Source organism: Paramormyrops kingsleyae, chromosome 5, assembly GCF_048594095.1.
Source record: "Paramormyrops kingsleyae isolate MSU_618 chromosome 5, PKINGS_0.4, whole genome shotgun sequence".
NCBI lineage: Eukaryota > Metazoa > Chordata > Actinopteri > Osteoglossiformes > Mormyridae > Paramormyrops > Paramormyrops kingsleyae.
Window position 1 is genome coordinate 24455279 of NC_132801.1, and position 23503 is coordinate 24478781.

General features: G+C 42.1%; 1 protein-coding gene across 1 annotated transcript; it reads left to right on the forward strand.

Moving 5' to 3' along the window:
• The first annotated feature begins 29 nt into the window (after positions 1-29).
• Positions 30-22553, forward strand: LOC111856114 (uncharacterized). Its single transcript, XM_023835790.2, has 6 exons — positions 30-1660; positions 7620-8473; positions 11476-11623; positions 12270-12385; positions 13908-14049; positions 19610-22553. The coding sequence occupies exons 1-6, from the start codon at positions 1654-1656 to the stop codon at positions 20059-20061; spliced, it is 1719 nt and encodes a 572-aa protein (XP_023691558.2). The 5' UTR covers positions 30-1653; the 3' UTR covers positions 20062-22553.
• Positions 22554-23503: the final 950 nt, after the last annotated feature.

Here is a 23503-nt window from a genome sequence, read left to right on the forward strand (position 1 = left end):
TCACACAGTCCTGGGTGACATTATAACATGCTCTTAGCTAATGCTGCAGTTGTTTTATTATTGTTACTCATTTAGTGAAACAGTAATTGACTGCGAATGAAAATCCTTCCCACGCTGGAATTTGAATCCTCCTCGCTGTCCACTGGATGGCGACAATGAGCTTAAACGGCTCAGAAGTAACTAAAATGTATTCCGATGCAGCAGTAGCTTTTTCACCAGTTCATGAAAAACTGTGTTGTATTTATTTACATCGGAAACTGCCCATACTGTGAAACATCCCCTGCAGTATTTAGGTATAGATTTGAGTACATGTAAGTTAGAGTATAATTGTGTGCCGTAAAATGTTATGCTGAGTGTTTTTTTTTGTTTTCCTAATTTTCATACTCTGGTTTATTGGGTCTTGTAACACTCAGAGGGATGTTCATTAGTAGTCAATATTCCCGTCTTGATTAGTGGAGGACCACGTCTTGAAGAGCAGACTATGCTGGGCAGTTCTTTCAAGTGTGATTTTTGGGGTTTGTTGGTGATTTTTATGGCCATTTGATTGTGGTGGGGTTTGTGTTTGGGCTGGTTTTGTCAGATCCATATATCTGGTTATTTCATACTGTACAGTGACTCGCTGGTGATCACCTTCTACGCGCCATTATCTAATCTGAAGTTGAGGCATCTCGACATGTGAAACAGGTCGATTTTTTTTAAGCACAGGAAGTTAGTGTCTGTTTCCTGTTTATTTTCTTCTCCGGTCCGATAGCAGGTCTATGCACGAAGCCACGCTGGGGGGCTCTGCACGGGGTCGTCTTTTTCCGATAATGTTACACGTTTCATCCTTGAATTTCTATAATGCTCATTGTTACCACAGTGAGATGAATAAAAGTTCAGTTGCAGGTTCCAGTGAGAACTGGAACAGAACCAACCTGAAGAACAGAACAGCACCTGCAGCAGTGATTATGTTCCACAAGATAGCTCCCTACTGTATCCCACGCTTGATGTGGGCAGCGATTCAGATCCATCTCAACCTAGAACCCAGCACAAGCAGGATGCTGCCGCGCACAAAGGAAGATACAGTTTCATATAATGAACACTAAGAAAATATAATGACAGGATACCACTTTAAACTCATGGTTATATTTAGTGTAATGCAGCTGTCGCATTTTGCTTATGTGATATAAACATATCTAACAGACATCAGTGCAATACTGCTCAACTTCTCACTGCAGTATCTGCTCTTTGGGTGCTTCTCATTAATTTTAACAAGTGGATTTATAGCATGCGTGACTGGTCGCCTTAAGTCACTCTACAGTTTTGTAGATAATTCCATATCGTTTTTTCCGATATGTCAGCAGTAATACCTGGGCTGTCAACTCTCACGCATCTGGCGTGACATGCACGCTCACTGTTACGCTCACGCAAAAAATCGCGCTAAATCTATATTATAAAATATAATAATGTGAGATTTCGACGCAGGCCTACGTGAATTTAATTGGTATGAGTTTTTAAATAAATGCGTAATACTTGTATATAATTACTGGCTTCTGAGAGTGGAACAGTAGGCTGGCTGTTCAGAGAAGCGGTGAAGCACGCAGGATAGTTAAAAAGACGCGCACGTGTGCGCATCCCATAGTGAACGGCGGAGGAGAGGGCGCTATACAGTATATGCAGGGTGAGTATTACCGTTTATACTGTGATAGGGATCTGTCCTTTATTTAATAAGATGGGGAAGAATCGCAGGAATAGGAAATGTTATCTTTAAAGTTTTTTTGTTTGTTTGGTTTTTTGGGGGGGGGGCATCCGTCGAAGGTTTAGCTTCCTATTTTACAGTTTTGTTTTAAACAGACTCCACGCAAACTAGCATTTTTTACCATGTGGAATATGTACTGTAACTAGTATTTCGATTCTGCTCTCCCTGGCATTTTGGGTGGGAAGTAAAAAGAGTCCTTTCGAAGGAGAAGAAAAATTGCCTTCCTTGAGTAATGCATGCTACGTAACGGTTTGAAAAGTATAATATTCATGTCAAAACTTGACACTAGCCGCAGTACTGAAGTGATCGTAGTAATAGTAGTAATACAGGGACGGAATTGAGACTGACAGCCGAAGGCAGTCGACGAATTTACTGAATGATCGAGTGCGTGAAAGTGCTGGAATTCACGCGGGTTTCAAAGCACGTGTCCGCATCGTGATCGATGCCCGAAGCTCGTGACTAAATCATTTTTCCATCTAGCTAACAAATGACATTCAACTAACATTCCTGAATGAATTTAAATTCTATCTGAGCATTTGATTTAGTGATAAGAACTGAAAAGGCTTGATTGATTGTGTTACCGGTCTTATTTGTCCGGTCTAGTATGACAATTTTTTATCTTGTTTGATAGTTCATATGATAATACAGCCTTGAATGATGCTCTTAAATGGTTTGTTGGCAACACACGCATTGTCAAGCTCTGCTAACCACTCAAAGTGAAATTCCACTGGGTTATGCCGCAAACATGGTGAGAGGTTTTGGTTTTGGAGATATCTGCAACAATCTTAGGTAGGCTATCAGTGCAGCAGCAGAAAAGTAAGGTAATTCCTAAAATTCACAGCTGCTGTACTGTACATGATTAACATTCATAGCTGTGAGTATTTGTGTTGGTGATGTAGTTGATATGTAGAGACACAAAATAGTTTTACCATAAGATGGAGCTCCTGGCTTTGAAAACAGCCACTAGTCAGCCAAAGTTGAAAGCAGCGTTCTGTAAAATATTGTGGCTCTTTGTGGTTTTGTCTTTTCATTTCTAAACTCTTTGAAAAACACCCACGTAGTGCTTCGCCCGCAGCGTAGGCGTAGTAATCATTGGAAATCAGCCCGGAGGTTTCTCTACGAAAAGCCGACGCACCTGACTTCCTGTGAAACTCACTTTACCCACAGGCAAAAGTAAAAACAGTCAAGATGTCCTCTGTCCTTTCTTGGAAATCACAGTTTCATTAAGCTGTGTTTCAATCCAAAGTTTTTCAGAATGTTTTACAAAAGTTCCAGATCTTTTCCTAAAAGTACTATTCTCTCCATGGGAGATGAAAGATTTATAGGCTAGTTCAGGGGGTTCTAGCATTTGTAAAACCAGGGATCCCCAAATGAAAACAGAAGAGAGGCTGGGTGTGTCTGATTTTTGTTACAAGGGGAGGTCATGCCCAATTTCACATGTGACACTCCTCTTTTGAAAAGTGCGATGGAAACCATCTTGGGGTTGTTAGTGGATGATGTTTGCCAGGTCTGTGTAAGAACAACCTTCATCCATCATCAGCATCTAGGTCCTGACAGCTAAACTTTTTCTGTATTCTTTTACCCCCAGATTACTCATGTGATTATATATAATTCTACTGTAATGTATCCCACAATGTATATTTGTGATGTTCATCTTGGTCAACTTTCCCCTGTGGGACCTCAAGTGCCTCGTCTTTGGGTCATCTTGACACACACAGGGGTTACGCTTCTTCAAAGGTACACAGTAGGCCTGTGGTGGACCTGATGCATTTTGCACAAATGGTCATTAAGTTAAGCATTGCATTGCCTAGTGTCGAATTCAAGAAATTGGAGATAAACTGCACAGTCAGAGAATATGGAATTTTGTGCTTTTGTTTTCTGAAGAACACATGTGATTAAGATCTGAAAACATTCACTAACAACACAGGGTTCAATCTCAAATATCGCCTCGAAGTTTGCTGTCATTATGGGTCTTATGACACCATAACATTCAGGCAGGAGGCTCACTCTCCTAGCCAATCTGCACACCAAAAACAGACACTGCCTAACAATATGAACAATCATTTCTTTTTTGTGTTTATAAATTGCTGAGTTTAAATTTTTCACAGAAAGAAAAAATTTGACTGATATTTTGGAAATTGCATTAACAAAATAGACAGGATTTTGGTATTTATAATTCTTTATTTGGATCAGAAGTTAATTGTATGGTTTATATGCATTTGCATTTAACCACGACTGAGATAAATAATTTGTTCACCTATGTTTTGAAAAATATAGGTTTTTCCTTTATGTACACTTGTTCAGGTTAAGCCTATGTTTAGTTATTAAACCCATGCACTTACACTGATCAGCCATAACATTAAAACCACCTACCTAATATTGTGTAGGTTCCACTCATACCACCAGAACAGCTCTAATCTGTCGAGGCCTGGACTCCACAAGATCTCTGAAGGTGTCCTGTGGTATCTGGCACTAAATTGTTAGCAGCAGATCCTTCCAAGGTGGGACATCAATTGAAAACACTTGCTTTTCCAGCACAGATGCTTGATCAGATTGAGATGTGGGGAATTTGGAGACCAAGTCAACACCTTGAACTCTTTTTCACGCTCTTCAAATCATTCCTAAACAGTTTTGGTAGTGTGGCAGGGCGCAGTAACCTGCTGAAAGAGGTCACTGCCAACAGGGAATACTACTGTCATGAAGGGATGTTCTTGGTCTGCAACAATGTTTCTGTAGCTGGTACGTGTCAGTAGCATCCAAATGAATGTCAGGTCCCAAAATTCCCCAGCAGAACATTGCCTAGAGAATCACGCTGCATCCACCGGCTTGCCTTCTTCCCACAATGCATCCTGGTGTCATCTCTTCCTCAGGTAAACGACACACACACACCCGGCCTTCCACATGATGTAACAGAAAACGTAACTCGTAAAACCAGGCCACCTTCTTCCATTGCTCCATGGTCCAGTTCTGATTCTCACGTGTCCATTGTTGGCACTTTTGGTGGAGGACAGAGGTCAGCATGGGTCCTCTGACCAGTCTGCAGCTATGCAGCCCCATACACAGCAAGCTGCACTGCGCTGTGTGTTCTGACACCTTCCTGTCACAGCCAGCATTAACTTTTGCAGCAATTCGTGCTACAGTAGCTCTCCTGCGGGATCAGACCAGACGGGGTAGCCTTCACTCCCCGTGCACATCAGTGAGCCTTGGGCGCCCATGACCCTGTCACTGGTTGACCAGTTGGTCTTCCTCTGACCACTTTTGGTAGGTACTGACCACTGCATACTGGGAACACCCAACAAGACCTGCTATTTTGGAGATGCTCTGACTAAGTCATCTATCCATCACAATGCGGCCCTTGGCAAAGTCACTCAGATCCTTACGCTCGGCCATTTTTCCTCCTTCCATCATTTCAACTTCAAGAACTGACTGTTCGCTTCCCCAGCATACAATGGCACCTGTGTAACAAGATAATTAATGTTATTCACTTCACCTGCCAGTACTTTTAATGTTATGGCTGATTGGTGTATGTAAGCTGATAAACTGAAAAGAACAGCCATTTCACAACAGGAACTGTCTAGCATGTGTGATGGGGGGGGGTGTGATGGGGGGGGGGGGGCATATGCAAGCCAAGGGTTGACTGGTAAAGAGACATTCACAAGCATTTTCACTAAATGCAGCAGTATGTGTACAGACATACAAGGCTGGGCTACAGTGTGGAGTTTGAAGTAAGTTTGTAGGAAGATAAGAGAGTGATATAACCTTGTTATTCATGAGTAAACTAGTCAAACATGTATACAGATATCATAAAGCTTTTTGATTTGCCATATATTGTAAAATTGATTGCTTTGATTAATTTACAATTATTAAGAGGTTAAGCGGATAAAACATATAGGTGTGCTTATGGAAGAGTAATTAAAAAAATACACTGAGATTGCTAAAATTGGCATATACACATATAAACTGAATCTGGAAAAGGGAAGAAAGTAGGGTCCGAAGAAAGACAAGATGGCTCTAAAGATACCGATCAGGGTTTGAAAGAGATATAATGCCAAAGATCCAGTTATTTAGAGAAATTGGGAAGCATTGCAAAATAGGCTTAGTCAAGTGAAAACCTAAAGAGGTGATCTGGAGCGTATGTTGATCTTTGGGAAGTACCGAAATAGTTGAGAGCAAAAATCAATTCAGCTGAAGCAAGTAAGGGGAAACAAGTCATGGAATGAAGGTGAAATTACTTTGGCCAGTCACAGTGAAATGTATGTATGTCACATGTCACTAAAACGTATGTAACCTGGAATCATTTGCAATGGAGCTGGGCCAATCTTAGGTGTGACTCTTTTGCATGCAAAGCAAATAAACAAACCTACAAATGAAAGAAGTTTTCCACCAGCCCCTTCTTTGATATTTGTTTATTGCTAATCTGCTGAGATGCAGTTTTTCCACCGCATGACTTCCTGGGGGGGGGGGGGGGAATTCAATTCAATTCAAAAAACGTTATTTGTCTCCAAATACCGCTGCCAAGGGAAATTTATCTGAGAATAGTTGACTGCTCTGACCCTCACTTCACATGATGTTACTGTGTTTGTATTTGAGTGTGTGTGGAAGCACCTGCAGGAGAAGGACCTGCAGGAGAAGGAGAGGTAGCATTTGTGTCACTCAAACTGGCATTTGACAGGGTGGGTCACATACTGTATGCACTAGAGTGTTGCACGGTGTATGTCCCTAATTTGCTGTGCTGTGTGTGGTTTTCTGGTAATGAAACGAAAGCTCTGCGGTGAGACACTGTAGAGTTTTCTGCATGAGAAAAGCCAGACTAGTTTTGCATTGCTGTTGTGTGCCTGGGGAGATTCTGCCATGGGGCCCAGAGCAGAGGAGGGGGGGAGCGATTGGGGTTTGACTTAACCTCTGGATTTTTAAATGACCTCCTCTGACTCACCCCTTCTCTGCCTTTCTGCAGATCATGATCTTGTAAGACTGCTGCCTCCCTCTCAAGCTTTAGGCAACATCTGAATACCAGCGTTGCCACCACCCAGCCCTTGTCTCCAGTGGACCAGTGCCACCGATGAGCTGCCGTACTTGCTAGTAGAAGGGCATGATAGCTTGGTGTAGAAGGGCATGATAGCTTGATGTAGAAGGGCATGCTAGCTTGGTGTAGAAGGGCATGATAGCTTGATGTAGAAGGGCATGCTAGCTTGGTGTAGAAGGGCATGATAGCTTGGTGTAGAAGGGCATGATAGCTTGATGTAGAAGGGCATGCTAGCTTGGTGTAGAAGGGCATGATAGCTTGATGTAGAAGGGCATGCTAGCTTGGTGTAGAAGGGCATGATAGCTTGGTGTAGAAGGGCATGATAGCTTGATGTAGAAGGGCATGCTAGCTTGGTGTAGAAGGGCATGATAGCTTGGTGTAGAAGGGCATGCTAGCTTGGTGTAGAAGGGCATGATAGCTTGGTGTAGAAGGGCATGCTAGCTTGGTGTAGAAGGGCATGATAGCTTGGTGTAGAAGGGCATGCTAGCTTGGTGTAGAAGGGCATGCTAGCTTGGTGTAGAAGGGCATGATAGCTTGGTGTAGAAGGGCATGATAGCTTGGTGTAGAAGGGCATGATAGCTTGATGTAGAAGGGCATGATAGCTTGGTGTAGAAGGGCATGATAGCTTGGCAGAGCAGCTTCCTTACTGGCATGAGCCTCTCCTCTTGTCATTTTCCTGATTTAGTGCAGATTTGCATACCTGTGGAATGTATATGAGCCCCTTCTAGCCATTTTATACTTTCAGTAGTGAATTGAGGTATATGCTGTGTTTTTAAAGCATTTTTATAAATACTCTTACTTGTTTTTCTTTTTTGGGGAAATTGTGGAATCACTGTTTGTTACTCTTTAACTTGAAAGGGGGCACAGAGGATACACATTTTCAGCTGAAGCAGTCTTCTCTCTCTGGTGCTCTTATAATATCTCATCAACACCTGCAGAGAGGGTCTGGGGTGAGGATGACTCAGAATGGCAGCCAGAGAACACAGGAAGCTGAGTTGTACCCTTGCCAGGAGCTGGGTTTGGGACAGACGCAGCCTCTGCCCCAGGTGGGCCCTCGGCAGCGCCCTCTAGAGGCTGTGCAGGAGTGCAGTGTGGGTCAGCCTTGTACTCACTTCGTGCAATCAGTGGATTCGGAGGAGGAAGCTGCCAAGCTGGAGGAAGAGCCCTACCCACAGCAACAAATAATTGTGGAGGTGAATCTCAACAATCAGACTCTCAGTGTCTGCAAGGGGGACAAGTTGGCTACCCCCACCGGGCCTCCTTCCCAGGACCGTGTCTCTGTGGTAGAGGCAGATTGGGTGAACCCTGTGGATGAGGAGCAGCAGAGCAAAAGGAGATATCGCAGGAGATGGACAGCAAAGGACTTAAAGACCAGCAGAGCTTGGGAGGCTGATATGTCACACCCCACAAGGGGGAGCCAGAGGGCTATTAGTATTACACGTTCCTTCTCAATGACGCTTGGCCAGCAGAAAGCTGGGGAGCAGCTTGAACGGATGCAGCTGTCACCCCAAGAACCCCAGAGGGCGCTGTTCATGCCAACACCCACCAACTCCAGCAAGTGCCCCCGCACCTTGAGCACCTCCAGGTCTGAGCAGAAGTATGGGAGCATCGTGCACCAGCACATGCATGTCTGCAACAAATGCAATAAGAAGTTTATGCTGGATAGCGAGCTGGCCCTGCACCAGCACACAGATTGTGAGAAGAACATCCAGGTATGGCCTCCTGTGTCTGTCATATTAAAGGGGCAGTACACCCAAATACAGAGAAAGGTATGTTTTAGAGGGACTTTAGAGCTATCAGTCCATCTAGGTTGCTAAGCTGGGAGGCCGTAGGAATGTCAGTCTTCTCTTGAATATATCGGGAGTGAATGACATTCTTTCTTTGGTGATTAAATCACCAAAAAAATACATTTAAAATATTCAACAGCAATGTCTCTTACCAGAAATCATGACCCAGTTACTCAAGATAATTCTCAGACTTTGTACTGAGCAATGTAGGAACTATTCTCTTCTATGGAACTCACCAATCGATTCACACACCGATCATATAACTGCACAGAAGATACAAGCACGGGCACGACGGCGATATCTTTTGTGCAGTGATATGATTGGTGGGTGGAGTTCCATAGAAGAAAATGGTCTTTTCTCTTAGTGTAGGAACTGACATTTCTACAGCCGACATCTCCATTTGGGGTCACTTAGAAATTTCCTTGCTTTTGAAAAAAAGCACGTTTTTTGTCCATTACAATGACATCAGATTGATCAGAAAAACTGTGTAGACATTTTTAATGCTGTAAATGACTATCATAGCTGGAAACTCATAGCTGTTTTTTAATGGAATATCTACAGGAGTACAGAGGCCCATTATCAATAACAATTAGTTCTGTGTTCCAGTGGAATGTTGTGTTTGCAAATGCAAGTTTATCATTTTAAAAGGTTAATTGATCATTAAAAAACCCTTTTGCAATTATGTTAGCACAGATGGAAATTGTTGTGCTGATTAAAGAAGCAATAAAACTGGCCTTCTTTGGACTAGTTGAGTACCTGAAGCATCAGCAATTGTGGGTTCGAAGCTCGAAATGGTCAGAAAAAAAGAACTTTCTTTAACTCATCAGTCTATTCTTGTTCTGAGAAATGAACGTTATTCCATGCGAGAAAATAACCAGGAAACTGAAGATCTCGTACAATGCTGCGTACTACTCCCTTCACAGAGCAGCGCAAACCGGGTCTAACCACAACAGAAAGAGGGGAGGGAGGCTCCTGTGCACAACTGAGCGAGAGGACAAATATATTAGAGTGTGTAGTTTAAGAAACAGACGCCTCATAGGTCTTCAACTAGCAGTTTCATTGAATAGTACCCACAAAAGACCAGTCTCACCATCAACAGTGAAGAGGCAACTCCGGGATGCTGGCCTTCTATGCAGAATTACAAAGGAAGAAAGAAAAAGCCGTATCTCAGAATGGCCAATAAAAAGAATACTGAGATGGGCTAATGGTATTCTGTGCATAATGGAGTGACCAGCACAGTCATCGGATCTCAACACTGTTATGGGAGCAGCTTGATCGAATGGTGCGTAAGAAGTGTCCATCAAGCCAATCCAGCTTGTGGGAGATGCTTCTGGAAGCACAGGGTGAAATCTCATCCGATTACCTCAGTAAACTGGCATCTAGATTGTCTTTGACAAAAGCAAAGTTTGAAGAACATAATTATTATTTTAATTTCAAAAATGATTATTTCTAATATTTCTAATTATTTCTCTGTCAATGACTATTTCCTATTTATTTGGCTATATTTCCTATTCAAACCCATTTCATGTATGTTTTCATGGAAAACAAGGACATTTCTAAGTGACCCCAAGTTTTTGAACGGTAGTGTATATTTTTCAGTTTTGAGGTTGAACACCCCTTTAACCTGCAGAGCTCTACTTTATTCGGGGACCCCCCCCCCCCCATTTAAGAAGACCATATGTATTGCTGCTTCATTGCTAATTTTTCACAGCTTCATACCAATGTGATCAGTAAGCGTAGTTTTGTTTTGCCAAAGAGAATGGGCACCACTGTTGAACGGACTGCAGGTTCCTTGGCCTTGTGTAGACCTAAGCCTGCATTGTTGGTGTCTGATGCAGAAGCTGGGTAGGGTTCCCCTAGCAAGGCTCTCAACACTCAGTAGGTCCTAATGCTCAGAGTTCATGCTAACCAAATAGAGATGGGGTGACATACCTTCACCACCATAAGAAGTGGTTCATGACTAAACCGAGATGTTTCCATGTGATAAGTTGTATAAGTGACATGTGGAAACAATGCCTTATGTTTGATGGTAGAGGGCAGCACAGATTCACCCATAAACAGTATATCAAGACCTTTTAATAATAAGACATTTAATTTGTAGTAGAGGCATCTTATTTGTTTGAATTAATGTAATAAGATTTATGAAAAATTCTACTTAGGTATTGTGACCAAAGGCATAATGCTGTTATGAAAAATAAACTTTTAAACTTGATATGAATCAGATGATGCAATAGATCAGGGGTCTCCAACTCCGGTCCTGGAGAGCTACTATCCAGTAGGTTTTCTATCCTACTTGGCATCTGATGAGCCACACCTGTTCCTGGTATTTACCTGAGAACAGGTGTGGCTCATCAGAAGCCAGGTAGGATTGAAAACCGACTGGATAGTAGCTCTCCAGGACCGGAGTTGGAGGCCCCTGAAATAGATATATGCAGGTGATATTATTTTATTGGGCCCCATCTGTTTAACTGAATCTTCTGTAAAGGACAGACTTGATTTCTGGTAGTGAGTGTCCTTACCTTCAATCTTGGGCCAGGGTGACCAGATAATCTATGTCAAGGAAAGAACTAGGAGATGCTTGAGGTTTTACAAGCTACTTTAAAACTGAAAGGCTCCCATGCTTGGCTAAATAGTTAACCTCCTCTTGCGCTTTCATCTGTTTTGTTGATTGAAAGACCCATCCAGCTGTTTAACATTAGTGACGTGTGATTATAGAAGACTGACCAATCAGCACACAGCAAGAACTCAGTGCTTGAAACCCAGGTCCTTTTAATTAAAGTGGTGGTTTACAAATCCTGTCCCAGCTCAAAGTCTCCGCCCTGACATGGAGTATCTGGTCACCCCTCTTGGACGCAGTGAGTCCATGTTGCTAACGGTAACAGAGAAGTGTGTGAGTGACACCGGCCCTGCCCTGTCTCTGCCTCCAGTGCACGTCATGCAGCAGGTCTTTCAAGAAGCTCTGGGTGTTGCACAGGCACCTAATGGCCATGCACAGCCTTCCGGAGAAGAAGTTCACATGCAAGCTATGTGACAAGAAGTTCTACACACTGACGCATGTTCGCAAACATATGGTCGGTAGGTGAGGCCTGACTATCACATGTCTGAAAACCAAAACACCTGAATCTCTTTCTTGCTTCTGTAACCAGCCTTTAACCCATTGCCACCAGTCTTACCTGCATTGTGTCAAACTCGACTTTGTTACTCTGGTCACTTAGCAAATGGTTTAATTTACAAAGCTAGTTAGCCTCCAGCTCTGTACAGTCATAACTGCTTTTCTGTACTGAAGAAGTTCCAACCTTGTCACTCGTGAACAGACACCCAGTCCAATACAGATTCAAACTGTCCTAGCAGTGTGCTATCAAGAAAAATGTAGCCTTTAAATAAGAGTATTTTTAATGACTTTGACTATTTAAAAAAGCATTTTACCTGTTATTTACATTTAATTAGCAGAGATTTTTATCCAAAGTGATGTACAATTTGTAAAGTATGGTTAGCAAGTCTGTGGAGTAACTGCCTGTGGGCAGTTGAAATTTAAAATCGTTTGACGTGATTTCAGAGTAAGTCAGGAAATTATCTGCCACGGGCCATGCTGACAATCTCCTGTCCCAGTAACTCCTGTCATATGTCTTCCATGTTCCCAGCCTGTAACCCCCTCTGCCCTGTGACCCAGCATCTGATGTTAGCTGTTCTCTCCCCCCCCCCACCCCCAAACCACCAACAGCTCACACAGAAGACATGCCCTTCACCTGTGAGATGTGTGGCAAATCCTTCAAGCGCCGCATGTCCCTGAAGGTTCATGCCCTTCTGCACTCTGGGGAGAAGCCCTTCCCGTGTCAGGTGAGCCCTGTGTCATATAGCCTTTATAGCACTTTTCCCTCAGCGGTCCTCGAACCCGGACCTGGAGGCCCTTACTCAGTATTGTGATTATTCAAGCCTTTCTGGGATGTACCACAAGACTGATTCCACTAATAACCATATCAGTACTCCAGTTGATTTGATTATTTTTTTTATATGCTTTGTAGATATTGCAAAAATTACTATTTAACTGTACAATAGCCACAGAGTAATCAAGCAGAAAGAAATCTTTACTTTTGCCCATATCAGTATAAATAAGTCTTTGAAATGCTCAGAGAATTTGAGAAGATCCGAGTTTGTCGTGGTTAGCATTGAACTCCGGCTTCTGGCTGACATGCATGTGGTGGGGCGGTGTCAGCTCATCATAACAGCTCACGGTAAGGCTGTGGGGGGCATTTAAGGCACTGGTCTGTTATGGAAAGCTGCCGAATTACAAATTAAACATTGTTATTATTCTTATTGACTCATTTTCCATTCGTATAAAACCTATGTTTTTGTTCTTAAAAGGCTGGTGTTAATAAATGTTTCCAGAGAGGTTTGTAGGGGAGGTAAGTGCACTCGGGGTGACTCAGATGCAAAACGGTCATCTACCATCAGCGTTTCCACCAGGATAGTCATCCTTGCCCCATGACGGCACAGGTGTGATGGTAATTACCTGCACTGTTTTGATTGTAATGTGGAGACATTACTTCAACAGTGATATTAACAGTGTCTGGTCCCAATGTGCAGTATCATATATTACTGTCATATAATGTTCCCATGAAGGTTTCGGCACAGGTCACAGGCGACTCCGGGCTTTTCTCCTATGGGGTGCGAGGGGAGAGAGGCCAACCAGTCATTCATTCAGATAAATGAATTTATAAAAAAAACATAGCAAATACATTTGGAATCCCGTCCTGGTTTATTCCCTGCCTTGCGTCCGTAGCTTAAGGGATTGGCTCTGGACCCCCACGGCGCTGCATAGGACAAGCGGGTATAGAAAATGGATGGATGGATATGTTCAAATAGCATTTTCTTCTGACCAATAAATAAGCGGCTCAATTACATCCTTGGTAAAATCACCTGTGGTGCAGTTTGAATTATCCATAGTATGTGTGTGTGTCTGTCTGTCTCTGTCTGTCTGTCTGTCTGTCTGTCTGTCTGTGTGTGTGTCTGTCTGTCTGTCTGTCTGTGTGTGTGTCTGTCTGTCTCTGTCTGTCTGTCTGTCTGTCTGTCTGTCTTAGCTTCCTGGCATAGGTTCCAGGTTCACTCCTTCCTTTTACTGGATAAGCCATTAGAATGGATGGATGGATGGGTCTGAGCTAGACTTCAGTGCCTGGTGACATCTACGCTGCACTGCATTTGACTTTCCCTTTAGGTTTGGATTAGGTTCTCCGTTTGTGAATAACATGTGATAAACTTCTGCTTCGTTTGGGCAGCTTTGTTGGCACAGTGTGCCTGAGGCTGAACAGGATGTGAAATTCAGGGAAATCAAGGAAATTTGGCCTTTCTCTCTGCATGGCAGAACTGTGACAAGAGGTTCCAGTACAAATACCAGCTACGGTCCCACATGAGTGTCCACGTTGGACACAAGCAGTTCAAGTGCCATTGCGGCAAGGACTTCAACATGAAGCAGTACTTCGATGAACATGTGAAGACCCACACAGGTGAGAGAGTGAGTGCTAATGGATGCTTACTGATGGACAAAGTGTTTTATTTTCCTTTATCATTACAAATAATTTTCCAAACAGAGCTATCAGCTCCTGAGGATATGCTCCCAAAAGATTACATTGATTGCGTTTTTAAATACGCTGTATGTTTATGCTTCAAACATTTGTTTGATCTTTCGTGGCTCATTTCTTCTGCGGTCTGATGTTCTTGCATTGCACTTTCATATTACTTTGTAGAACAACTGTTATCTTGGCTTTTATCTCAGTATATGATTGATGTCAAAATGTTGCAGTGTTGCCACGAGTCCCTTCTATCACCTCTTAGAGAAATAATGTCATCAACAATTCAGCGAAGAAAAAATCAAGTAAAAAATTCCCCATTCTCAACGCTAGACTTTTTGTCATGCAGACATTTTTCTGACGATTGCAAAACCTAAAGATGCAGAACTTACACCTCTGGATTATTATTAGAGGCAAACTATCCATTCTTGATCATGGTGGGGCAAAGTGAACTCTGGAATACACAGTAAACATTTGCACACAAAACACCTTTTTATACATTGCAGTCTGCTGTGTTATTGTGTGCTTGTTTGTATAGCTGCATCCTGGTCCGAGGTTATGCCTGTCAGGTCAATGTATGTAATAAAACACGTAAGCGACATATGTGAGATGGAAGCAAGGTAAGGGCCAAGGTGGTAAACCATGGGAGATGTGTGCTTTGTTTACGGCATGGGCCCCAGGATTAAAGAGGGATCAATATCAACAATGGGACCAGCACGCCAGGGCAGTGGTTAATGTGGTCACCTCACATCTCTGCAGACCAGGGTTCCATTCTCCACTGTGTGCAGATAGTTTGCATGTTCTTGCTGTTGTTGGGTTTCCTCTGAGGTGAATTGGAGTTCTCTGACTGTTTATGAATGGTATGTGTGCCCTGCAATGGGTTGGCACCTCATCCTGGGTTATTCCCTGCCTTGTGGCCATTGTACAATGTCTTGAACACGTGATGCGATCGTGCTTCAGTACAAAAGGAGCATCCGTGAAAGGCTCAGTTGTTTACAGGCAAAGATGGGTCAAGGCTCACCGCTCTACGCAAAGCTGCGTGAGCAAATAATCCACCAGCTTAAGACTGTTTCTTGACATACAATGCAAAGGAATTTAACTATTCTATTCTCTACCATGCATAATATTATTAGATGATTCAGAGAATCTCTACTGTTAATAATAGAGGTGTGTTTTAAATAATAATAAATATCAAGTGAAAATCTCTGCGACATGATACATGTGATGTCAAGTTAAAGTTGTAGCATTGGAACGTAAGGTTATTAGTCCCTAAGGTATTGCCTATTCATGATCTCATAACTGACTTAAGTCTCATTACCTTATGCCTAACAGAAATCTGGTTTAAACAAGACGACTTCATAGCACTAAATGAATCTGGTCCCTTTGGATATGCTTAAGAAAAACCGTCATCCTGATTACCAAGGTGGTGACGTTGCTGAATTTGAGTTGAATCTAGAGATCTGAGAAGTTGATTTGCAGATTAAACACATTTTAAATCGTTGTTCTTAATGTTGCTGGCTGTTGTAATTCTTCTTTATGATTTACTTTTGTCATTGTTCACAGAGCTTCTGGGGTCTCTATCACCATGCCGAATTTCTTGCTTACCTAAGTAACTTGTCAGATTTAAGGTAACCCAGTTTAAATGGACTTTATCTTCATTCACTTGCTTTTAGCCAAGGTTACCTTAAATCCGACTAGTTATCTTTCTAACCCAAGACTCCAGATTCGTGAGACAATCCTCTGTTATTTTAGTAGTTTTAAAAAGGAGTTTTCAGACTTCCTGACTAATCTATTCATTTGCTCAGATAAAGCTTTAATTGTTGGGGATTTTAATATTGATATGGTAAATACTCTTCCATGCTTCATCCTGTGTAAAGTAATAAGGCATACTTAGATTTTTTTCATGGTATTTCTGTGGAACATCTATCTGTTCTTCCTCTAAATCCCTCTCTCTCAAATAATTTAGTTTTGAGGTTTAACTAAAGCTTGCTACTCAGTTTTGCCCATTCTATTACTTCAGTAATTGCGGCAGCCTTCCATAGTCATTCTCCCTGACAGGTGTGGCCTCTAATGAAACTGAACTTGAACTAGCATCTATAAATACTAAGCATTTTTGTAGTAGCTGTGGTCTGTTTGCTTCATTTAAGAAAAGTCTTATGAAATGTACAGCCTGACATATTGGTCATAAAATTTAAACTTCACACAAACTAATGTGACGTTCGGTTATAATACTCCAGTCCTGGAGGGCCGGAGCCCTGTGTAGCTTAGTTCTTTCCCTGTTCCACCACAACTGATTCAGCTCAACAGCTGTGTGGTAATTAGCACAAGGAGCTGAATCAGGTGTGTTAGATGAGGGGAAACCTAAAAATGTGCAGGGCTCCGACCCCCCAGGACTGGAGTTTGACACCCCTGTATTAAAGGTTTACAAGACTGTCTGGTTTGGCCTCATTTGATCTCTCTTTAAGAAACCAAGTCTAGAACCTAGTGACTATACAAATTTACAAGTTATCACTAATCTACCACTTGTCTCAAAGATCTGGAAAAATGATTTGCTATTGAACTTTCTTCTACAGGAGAAGGGCAATTCATTATCGCCTTAGACCCCATCACAGTATGAGTATAAAAACTGCATTTGTGAAAAATATATCATGACCCCAAATTGTGAATTTTTGTCTGCGGTGGTCCTGTTAGATATAAGTGTAGAATTCAATACTGGTGACTAGGATATTCTTTTGCACTAGCTAGAATGCTCAGTCGGTATTAAAGGGCAGGCCCTCTCCTGGTTTCAGTGCTGCTACCAGGCTCTTCATGTAAACAGCCATTGCCCTGAATCCACCACAGTAAAGTATGGTGTCCCACAAGGACCAATTCTAGGCCCATTATTGCATGGTGTTGGGTTGATTATGTACTAGAGACAGGATTTAGATTTCGATATCTGAAGATTTAAAAATCCGCTAATGAAATATGGGCCGATTTTTTTTATTTCATATTTTTTTCCCAGAAACACGTAGTATAAACAAAGATTTTCCCTAACATTTGTTATGTGTAGTACTTTAGAAGTCCTCACCAAGCTAACATGACATTTTAAAGATGTTTTATTGTCTAAATAGTACTTTTGGACAAAAACACGACAAAATATATTGAAGTTTTAATTGATAAGAGTGAAATGCATAAAAATACAAGCAAAAGTTTCTGGCATTCGAAAACACATGTTGTCAACAGGGAGTTGCATTGTGCCCTCTAGTGGAAAAACATTGCAACGACAACACTCATGGTTGAAGGATCCATCTTCCATCTGTTTCTTTTTGTCATTTATTGTCTGTTATAAAAGCCAGTCCTGATTTATCTGCAATTAGCTCATATTAGCCGATGATATCGGCACGCTGATTTATTTGTCAGGCAGATATTATGTACAGCAATATGTATCATTCAAACCAGGTGAGCTGTCAACAATTGAAGACTGTATTATACATTGTAGATATATGAAGCTGGACAGCCAGTAACTACTTCTTAACACAGATAAAACAGAAGTATTGTGAGTTGGTCCTTATTGACGAAAAACAGGGTTTTCTGATAAATGTAGGACAGTGGTTAAAAATTCTGATGCCATAGTTGAATCTTTCGATGCTCACATACAAAGTGTTGCTTGAACAGTTTTCCTCCATCTGAGGAATATAGCTAGACAAGGAAGATGCTGTCCATCCATAATATGGAAAAATGCATGCCTTTATGACTTCTTACCATAGCACTTAGTCATTAATGTTACAGTCAGTGCTCTTATTGGGATTTCCTGTTGACTTCCTGATAAGCTTCACATAGATTTGAAGCTATTACTCCTAACCCATAAAACTCTGGTCTACCTTACTGCAGGTACTCGTCTGATCTTTTAGGCCTATACAACACCCCTTGCTGGCTTCAATTTCAAGGGCAAGGTTATCTGTTTCCAGAGTGGAAAGGACTGCATTTGGCTGCAGGGTATTTTCTTACCTAGCTTACAGACAGAAGTCTTCCAGCAAGGAAGGAATCAGGCCCAGTTTCAAGCTTTTTAACTCTGGGCTAACAACTCTTGTTTCGTTTAGCTTATACTGCATTCCATTTACCTCCAAGGCTAGAAGTCGGAGCAGAGACTGACATCATACCTGAGTTAACTGCGTTCCAGAACAGCACCTTGGAAAGCCATTTAGCAATACCAGGGACCTGTTTCAGGAAGTAGGATTTCTTGCTTAGCCAGACAACTTGTCAGATTTAATTTACCCCAGTAAAAATGGCCTTTATCTTCGTTCACTTTCATTTAGCCCAGACTACCTTAAATCTGACAAATTATCCGGCTAAGCAAGAAATCCTGCTTCCTGAAACAGGCTCCAGTTCTAGCCCGGTTATTTGTTAGCCATTGTTAGCAATATCAGTTGATAACACATTACGTGGTATTTTGCACAAAAAACACGAAAGTGCTAATAAACAGTATAAAACTTCAGCTTTAACTTCTGTTGATAAAGGGCACAGCCATCTTGAATTCTGAGGTCAGGGTTGTGTAGATTCCTCCTACTTTTATGAGTAGGAATTCCGACTTCAGGGGGGTGTTCCAGTTGAAATTTCCAGGAACTTGGAATTTCCGAGTTACGAGTTCAAATGGAATGCAGCAGGAGTGGGCAATCTTATCCAGAAAGGACTACTTTGTGTGCGGGTTTTCACTACAACTCCATTATTAAATGACTAATTAGACGACTGATTAGATGAAGAGTCCTCACACCTGGGCTTGAGCAGCTGACCTAAAGGTTAACCCAAAATCCAGCATACATACCGGCCTTATGCGGACAAGACTACCTACCCCTGGCTTTGGGGGGCACTAGCTGTCTGTGCAGTCAGTCTGTGCCTGCGTTCTCACCTGCCTCTCCAAAGCTAGACCTACCAGAGCTTGCATGTCTTGCATTGTCAGTATCCTCTTCCTCATTTGCCAATGCACTTACCTTATTCCCTCCCCTCTCTTTGGTGAACCAATTGGAAGCCTAGATACAAGGGCGTTCCCTGCCTTCCCAATGGCCAGACATGTCTCTGCCTACCTGTCTCTTGCCTGTTCCAAACTACCTACCTAATCCACCTCACCTGCCTGCCTCACTGCCAGTATGACTACCTGCCTAACTGCGCTATCCTACAACCTATCCTCCTGCCAGCTACAGGAGGATAGGTTTCCCCTGATTTCTGCCAAGGTTTATTCCGCTCTCCCATTGGTGGATTCCGCTTCCTTGCCACTGTCACTTCAGGCCTGCAGCCTGGCAGTGTGTAAAAGGCAATGTTCCTTATTAAAAGTGCTCTATACTGGAAATACAATTCTATTGGATGAATTGAAATTAGTTAAGGATGTCGAGATTTTTCAGGCGACTTCTTACCTAATAAAGTAACTGCTTTTTATGACTGATTGATTAGTAGATTTATCCGCGGGTTAATGTCCAATTGCCAGCTCCCCTGCTGTGTTTCTACCTCCACTGTTTGTCTCCAGGAGAAAAGCCTTTCATCTGTGATTTCTGCGGGAAGAGTTTCACCAGCCGGCCCAACATGAAGCGGCACCAGCGGACCCACACGGGCGAGAAGCCGTACCCCTGCGAGGTGTGTGGCCAGCGGTTCCGCTTCTCCAACATGCTGAAGGCCCACAAACAGAAGTGCTTCCCGCTCTCTGGTTCTGTCACTGACGTGCTGGCCAGTGGCTGTGAGGCCCCCCCTTCACCATCCCACCCCAGCCCTACTGGCACTGTGTCTTCCTCCTCGTCTTGGACCCCCAACCCTCAGTCCAGTGAGTGGGACACTTCCTGCACCCTCCCACTGTCTCCTCCCTGCGTGGTCCCACCTTCCAGTGCCTCCACAATCTTTAAAACTGAGCCCCCCATCCAACTAGGGTATGACGGCATTACACTGCTTCAGAAGAACACATCTGCAGGCCAGAAGCACTGCTGACATTAAACTGGGGGGGGGGGGCACATCTTTATGGAGAAAAATAAAGCCATAGTCAAAGATCATCATCACTGCCCTGCGGCGGAATGGCATCCCATCCAGGATGTACCTCTGCCTTGAGTCCTATGGTGCCTGGGATAAGCTTCAGCCTCCCTGTGATCCTGACCAGGATAAGTGGTTCGAGGATGGATGGATGGATGGATGGATGGATGATGGATGGATGGATGGATGGAAAATGTCTGCTGATAATAATAAATGCACTTCTGTCACAAAGCGTTAAAAGACCTCCTTGAATCATCCTGTATCCACTATGATTGTGAACTGTAGTTTACGGTGGTTGGGGGCAGTCTCTCTCATCAGACCATGTGGAACCATGCTACCTTAGTCCTACCAATGGGCAGGTCTCACAGACTTGGGCTGTCATAAAACGAAGCTTATTAAAATTATGTATTTGTATTGTGCTTTGGGAGACTTTCATTTCAATGAAGAATCATAATATAACCTGATAATTGCTCCTTGTTTCCATCTGTCCTTTTGGAATAAATAAATATAATTTGTTCAGGCAACTCAAATCCCTCAACAAAGTGAAACCTCAGTCCTTGCCGCAATAACGATGCTGATACCTATCATTTGTGTTTCATTTGGTTTGCATCATGGAGGTGTGGGATGGGGGTTGAAGTGGTCTGTCAGCACTCATACTTCTTTCTCATGGGAGTTTTAATTACACAAAAATGTTCTGAGGGCAGAAGCAAAAATGATTGGTTCAGCGAGATAATCAGATTGTAGAGGAGTTGGGTCCAAGCAACTAGAGGAGGCAGGACCCACCTCCTCTACAATCTGATTGGTTATCACTCTGATCCAATCATTTTTCCTTCTGCCCTGAGAACATTTTTCAGTTCTGAATATAATACATAATGTAACCTGTATTCTGTATCATCGGCTAATTCTGGATCATAGCCAGAAGAAACATGTTGCCTTGATCCAATTTTTACACTAAAAATAAATCCTATTCATGTGGTGTTGGAGGAAAAACAGTACTGACAAACGCAAGTCTAAATAAACTAATTAAGTTTGATCAACCTTGTTTGTGGTTGTATGCAATAATGAATCACAAGAATGCAATTGTACACGTCTGACGCAAAATCCAGTAATGACCAGTCACTTACTCCTAGTGGTTAATTTCCTCACGGGAGATTAGATTAAATCTGTGTTTATTGTATCATAACCGGCAAACTTCAGACTTTAAATGCTGGATCATAGTGCATTTATTACTTTGGGCATTGATCAATGGTTGCAGTTAAACTGTAATTTAATGTGTTTGTGTTTGATTCTGTTGTTTAAGTGGACCCATTGACTACAGTAGAATTACTGAGGGTGAGTTGCATAGCTCTGAACTGTGTGGACACTGCACTTTTCCAGTTTCACAGACACCCTCTTATGGGTAGCTACATCTCAATGTTACTCTTCAGACCACCGTAGCCCTTGATTGGGGATCCTTTGAATCCATAACCAAGCTCACAAAAAAGTGATTCCTTTCCCATTCATGACATTCTGAGCATTGTCTTTACAGAACCTTGATGCTGTTTGTAAATGGGTGACTTTTTTGTGGTTGTGTTTTCATGTTAGACCTGTTGCAGTGTCGCTTCGTGTCTGGGAAGGAGAGATAGAGCTCCATATCAATTTACATCTCTCAGTCATAGTGATCTGTCCACTTGAGACCTGTGTTAGCAACTGTTAGATGGGCCATTGGCTCAAATTTCTCATTTTCACTTCTGCTTCAGCATTGCTTTTGGGAGAGCGAGACCAGTCAGCTTGTGTGGGTATTTCTGGGTGAATGAATCACCGGATCATGCATTTAAACAGTACTATGCATATATCAAAATTCAAAGGAAATGTTTAAAGCTATTTAAACATTTGTGTGTGTGTGTGTGTGTGTGTGCATGCCCAGATGTTCCCATGATAAAAGCCTGTTATTTTGATGTTGTGGGGACCATTTTTCTGGTCCCCATAAGGATAACATCAGTTTTATAAAAATTGGTGACTGCAAGCAAAAAACTAAAAATGCCAAAAGTCTTGTATTTTGTTTGGCTACTTATATTTAAGGTTAGGGCTGGGCAGGGGTTAGGGTCGTCATCTTTGAATTTTGGTGTTTCACATATAATTGAATGGATGGTCCCCACAAAGATATGACTATAGGTCTGTGTCTGTGTGTGTGTGTGTGTGTGTGTGAGAGAGAGAGAGAGAGAGAATTCTCTGCACTCCTTTGGTATGCTGTAAAGTGTGAAAAATTTGCTTTAAAAAAATAAATGTATTGTTATATTTAATGTATGTATAATTTATACCACTGGATGTAAGATGTAATATATTTTGCAGTATCTATGCTGGTACCTTGTACATAGCATGAAACTTTTTTAATGATTTAAAAAAAAAAGTAAATACATGTTTAACAGCTAATGGTGTATTACTGAATAAAACCTAGTCATAGGTCTTCAGCATTTCCTGTGTTTGTTGTCCTTGAATTTGAAGGAAATGACTCATTATGACTTTGCTGTGTTAGCTATGTCTACTCATTGTGACTGCCTGCTATGCTGAAAGCCTGTTGGTACAGTCCTTATTTCACAAAAATCCTTCCACCGCCCTGATTTGCGTAAAGGCTGGTAACTTCCCTAAGCACTTTCAGCTTTGTGTGTTACTACACACTCCTGTTTACCTTACTTGCCTTACTTTTTGGACTTTTGAGCTGATGAAATGCATTGGACCTGTTATCAGCATTGTTGCTAAATGAAGGCCTGAATCCAAAGGGCTCATAGGTGCAGAAGATTTGTGCTTTAGAGCTGATCAGCTTTGTCATATTTGCTTTGTCAGGTGTTCAGCTTGCTGCACATAGCAAAAACGACAATGTGTGAATTAAGTGAAAAGGACAGAGCATCTAAGGACCGCTTTGCCCATGTTGGCAGACTTGGCTTCATTAGCAATACATTTATAAATAAAGTTAGCTTTAGAAATCCCATTTTCACCCTGATTATACTATGACGTTTAATGACTGTTCATTTTGTTACAGTCAAAGAGCTATGTAGCAACAAACACAAAAAGTGCAACAGGAGGCCACATATCAAAGTCATAACAGAAACAGCAATGTAAAATTTAAGACAATCTCAGGGAAGAAGCAGAGTACACAAGGCAAAGGGCGATCAAATTGTAAAAAAGCTTTACAATTATCCCGCAAAGGTATAGCAGTGGGTCAAATGGTTGTTAAAACAAGATATAATACTTTTTAATAGCTTTTGTTATGGGACAAAGACTGACATGTTCTAACATAACTTGAGGCACATGTTGAAGCATTTAGTGACTATTATTATTAGGTTTTATGGTGTCAAATCACATTGTGAAAATTCTAAATATGTGACCCATCAACTGTGCCTTTTTTGGCAGTCTGTTCCATGAA

Bases quoted from the DNA above. Each gene is read 5' to 3' on its own strand.
- LOC111856114 (XM_023835790.2), top strand. The intron at 11,624-12,269 runs GTAGGTGAGGCC...AACCACCAACAG, and splicing joins TGTTCGCAAACATATGGTCG to CTCACACAGAAGACATGCCC. The intron at 12,386-13,907 runs GTGAGCCCTGTG...TCTGCATGGCAG, and splicing joins AGAAGCCCTTCCCGTGTCAG to AACTGTGACAAGAGGTTCCA.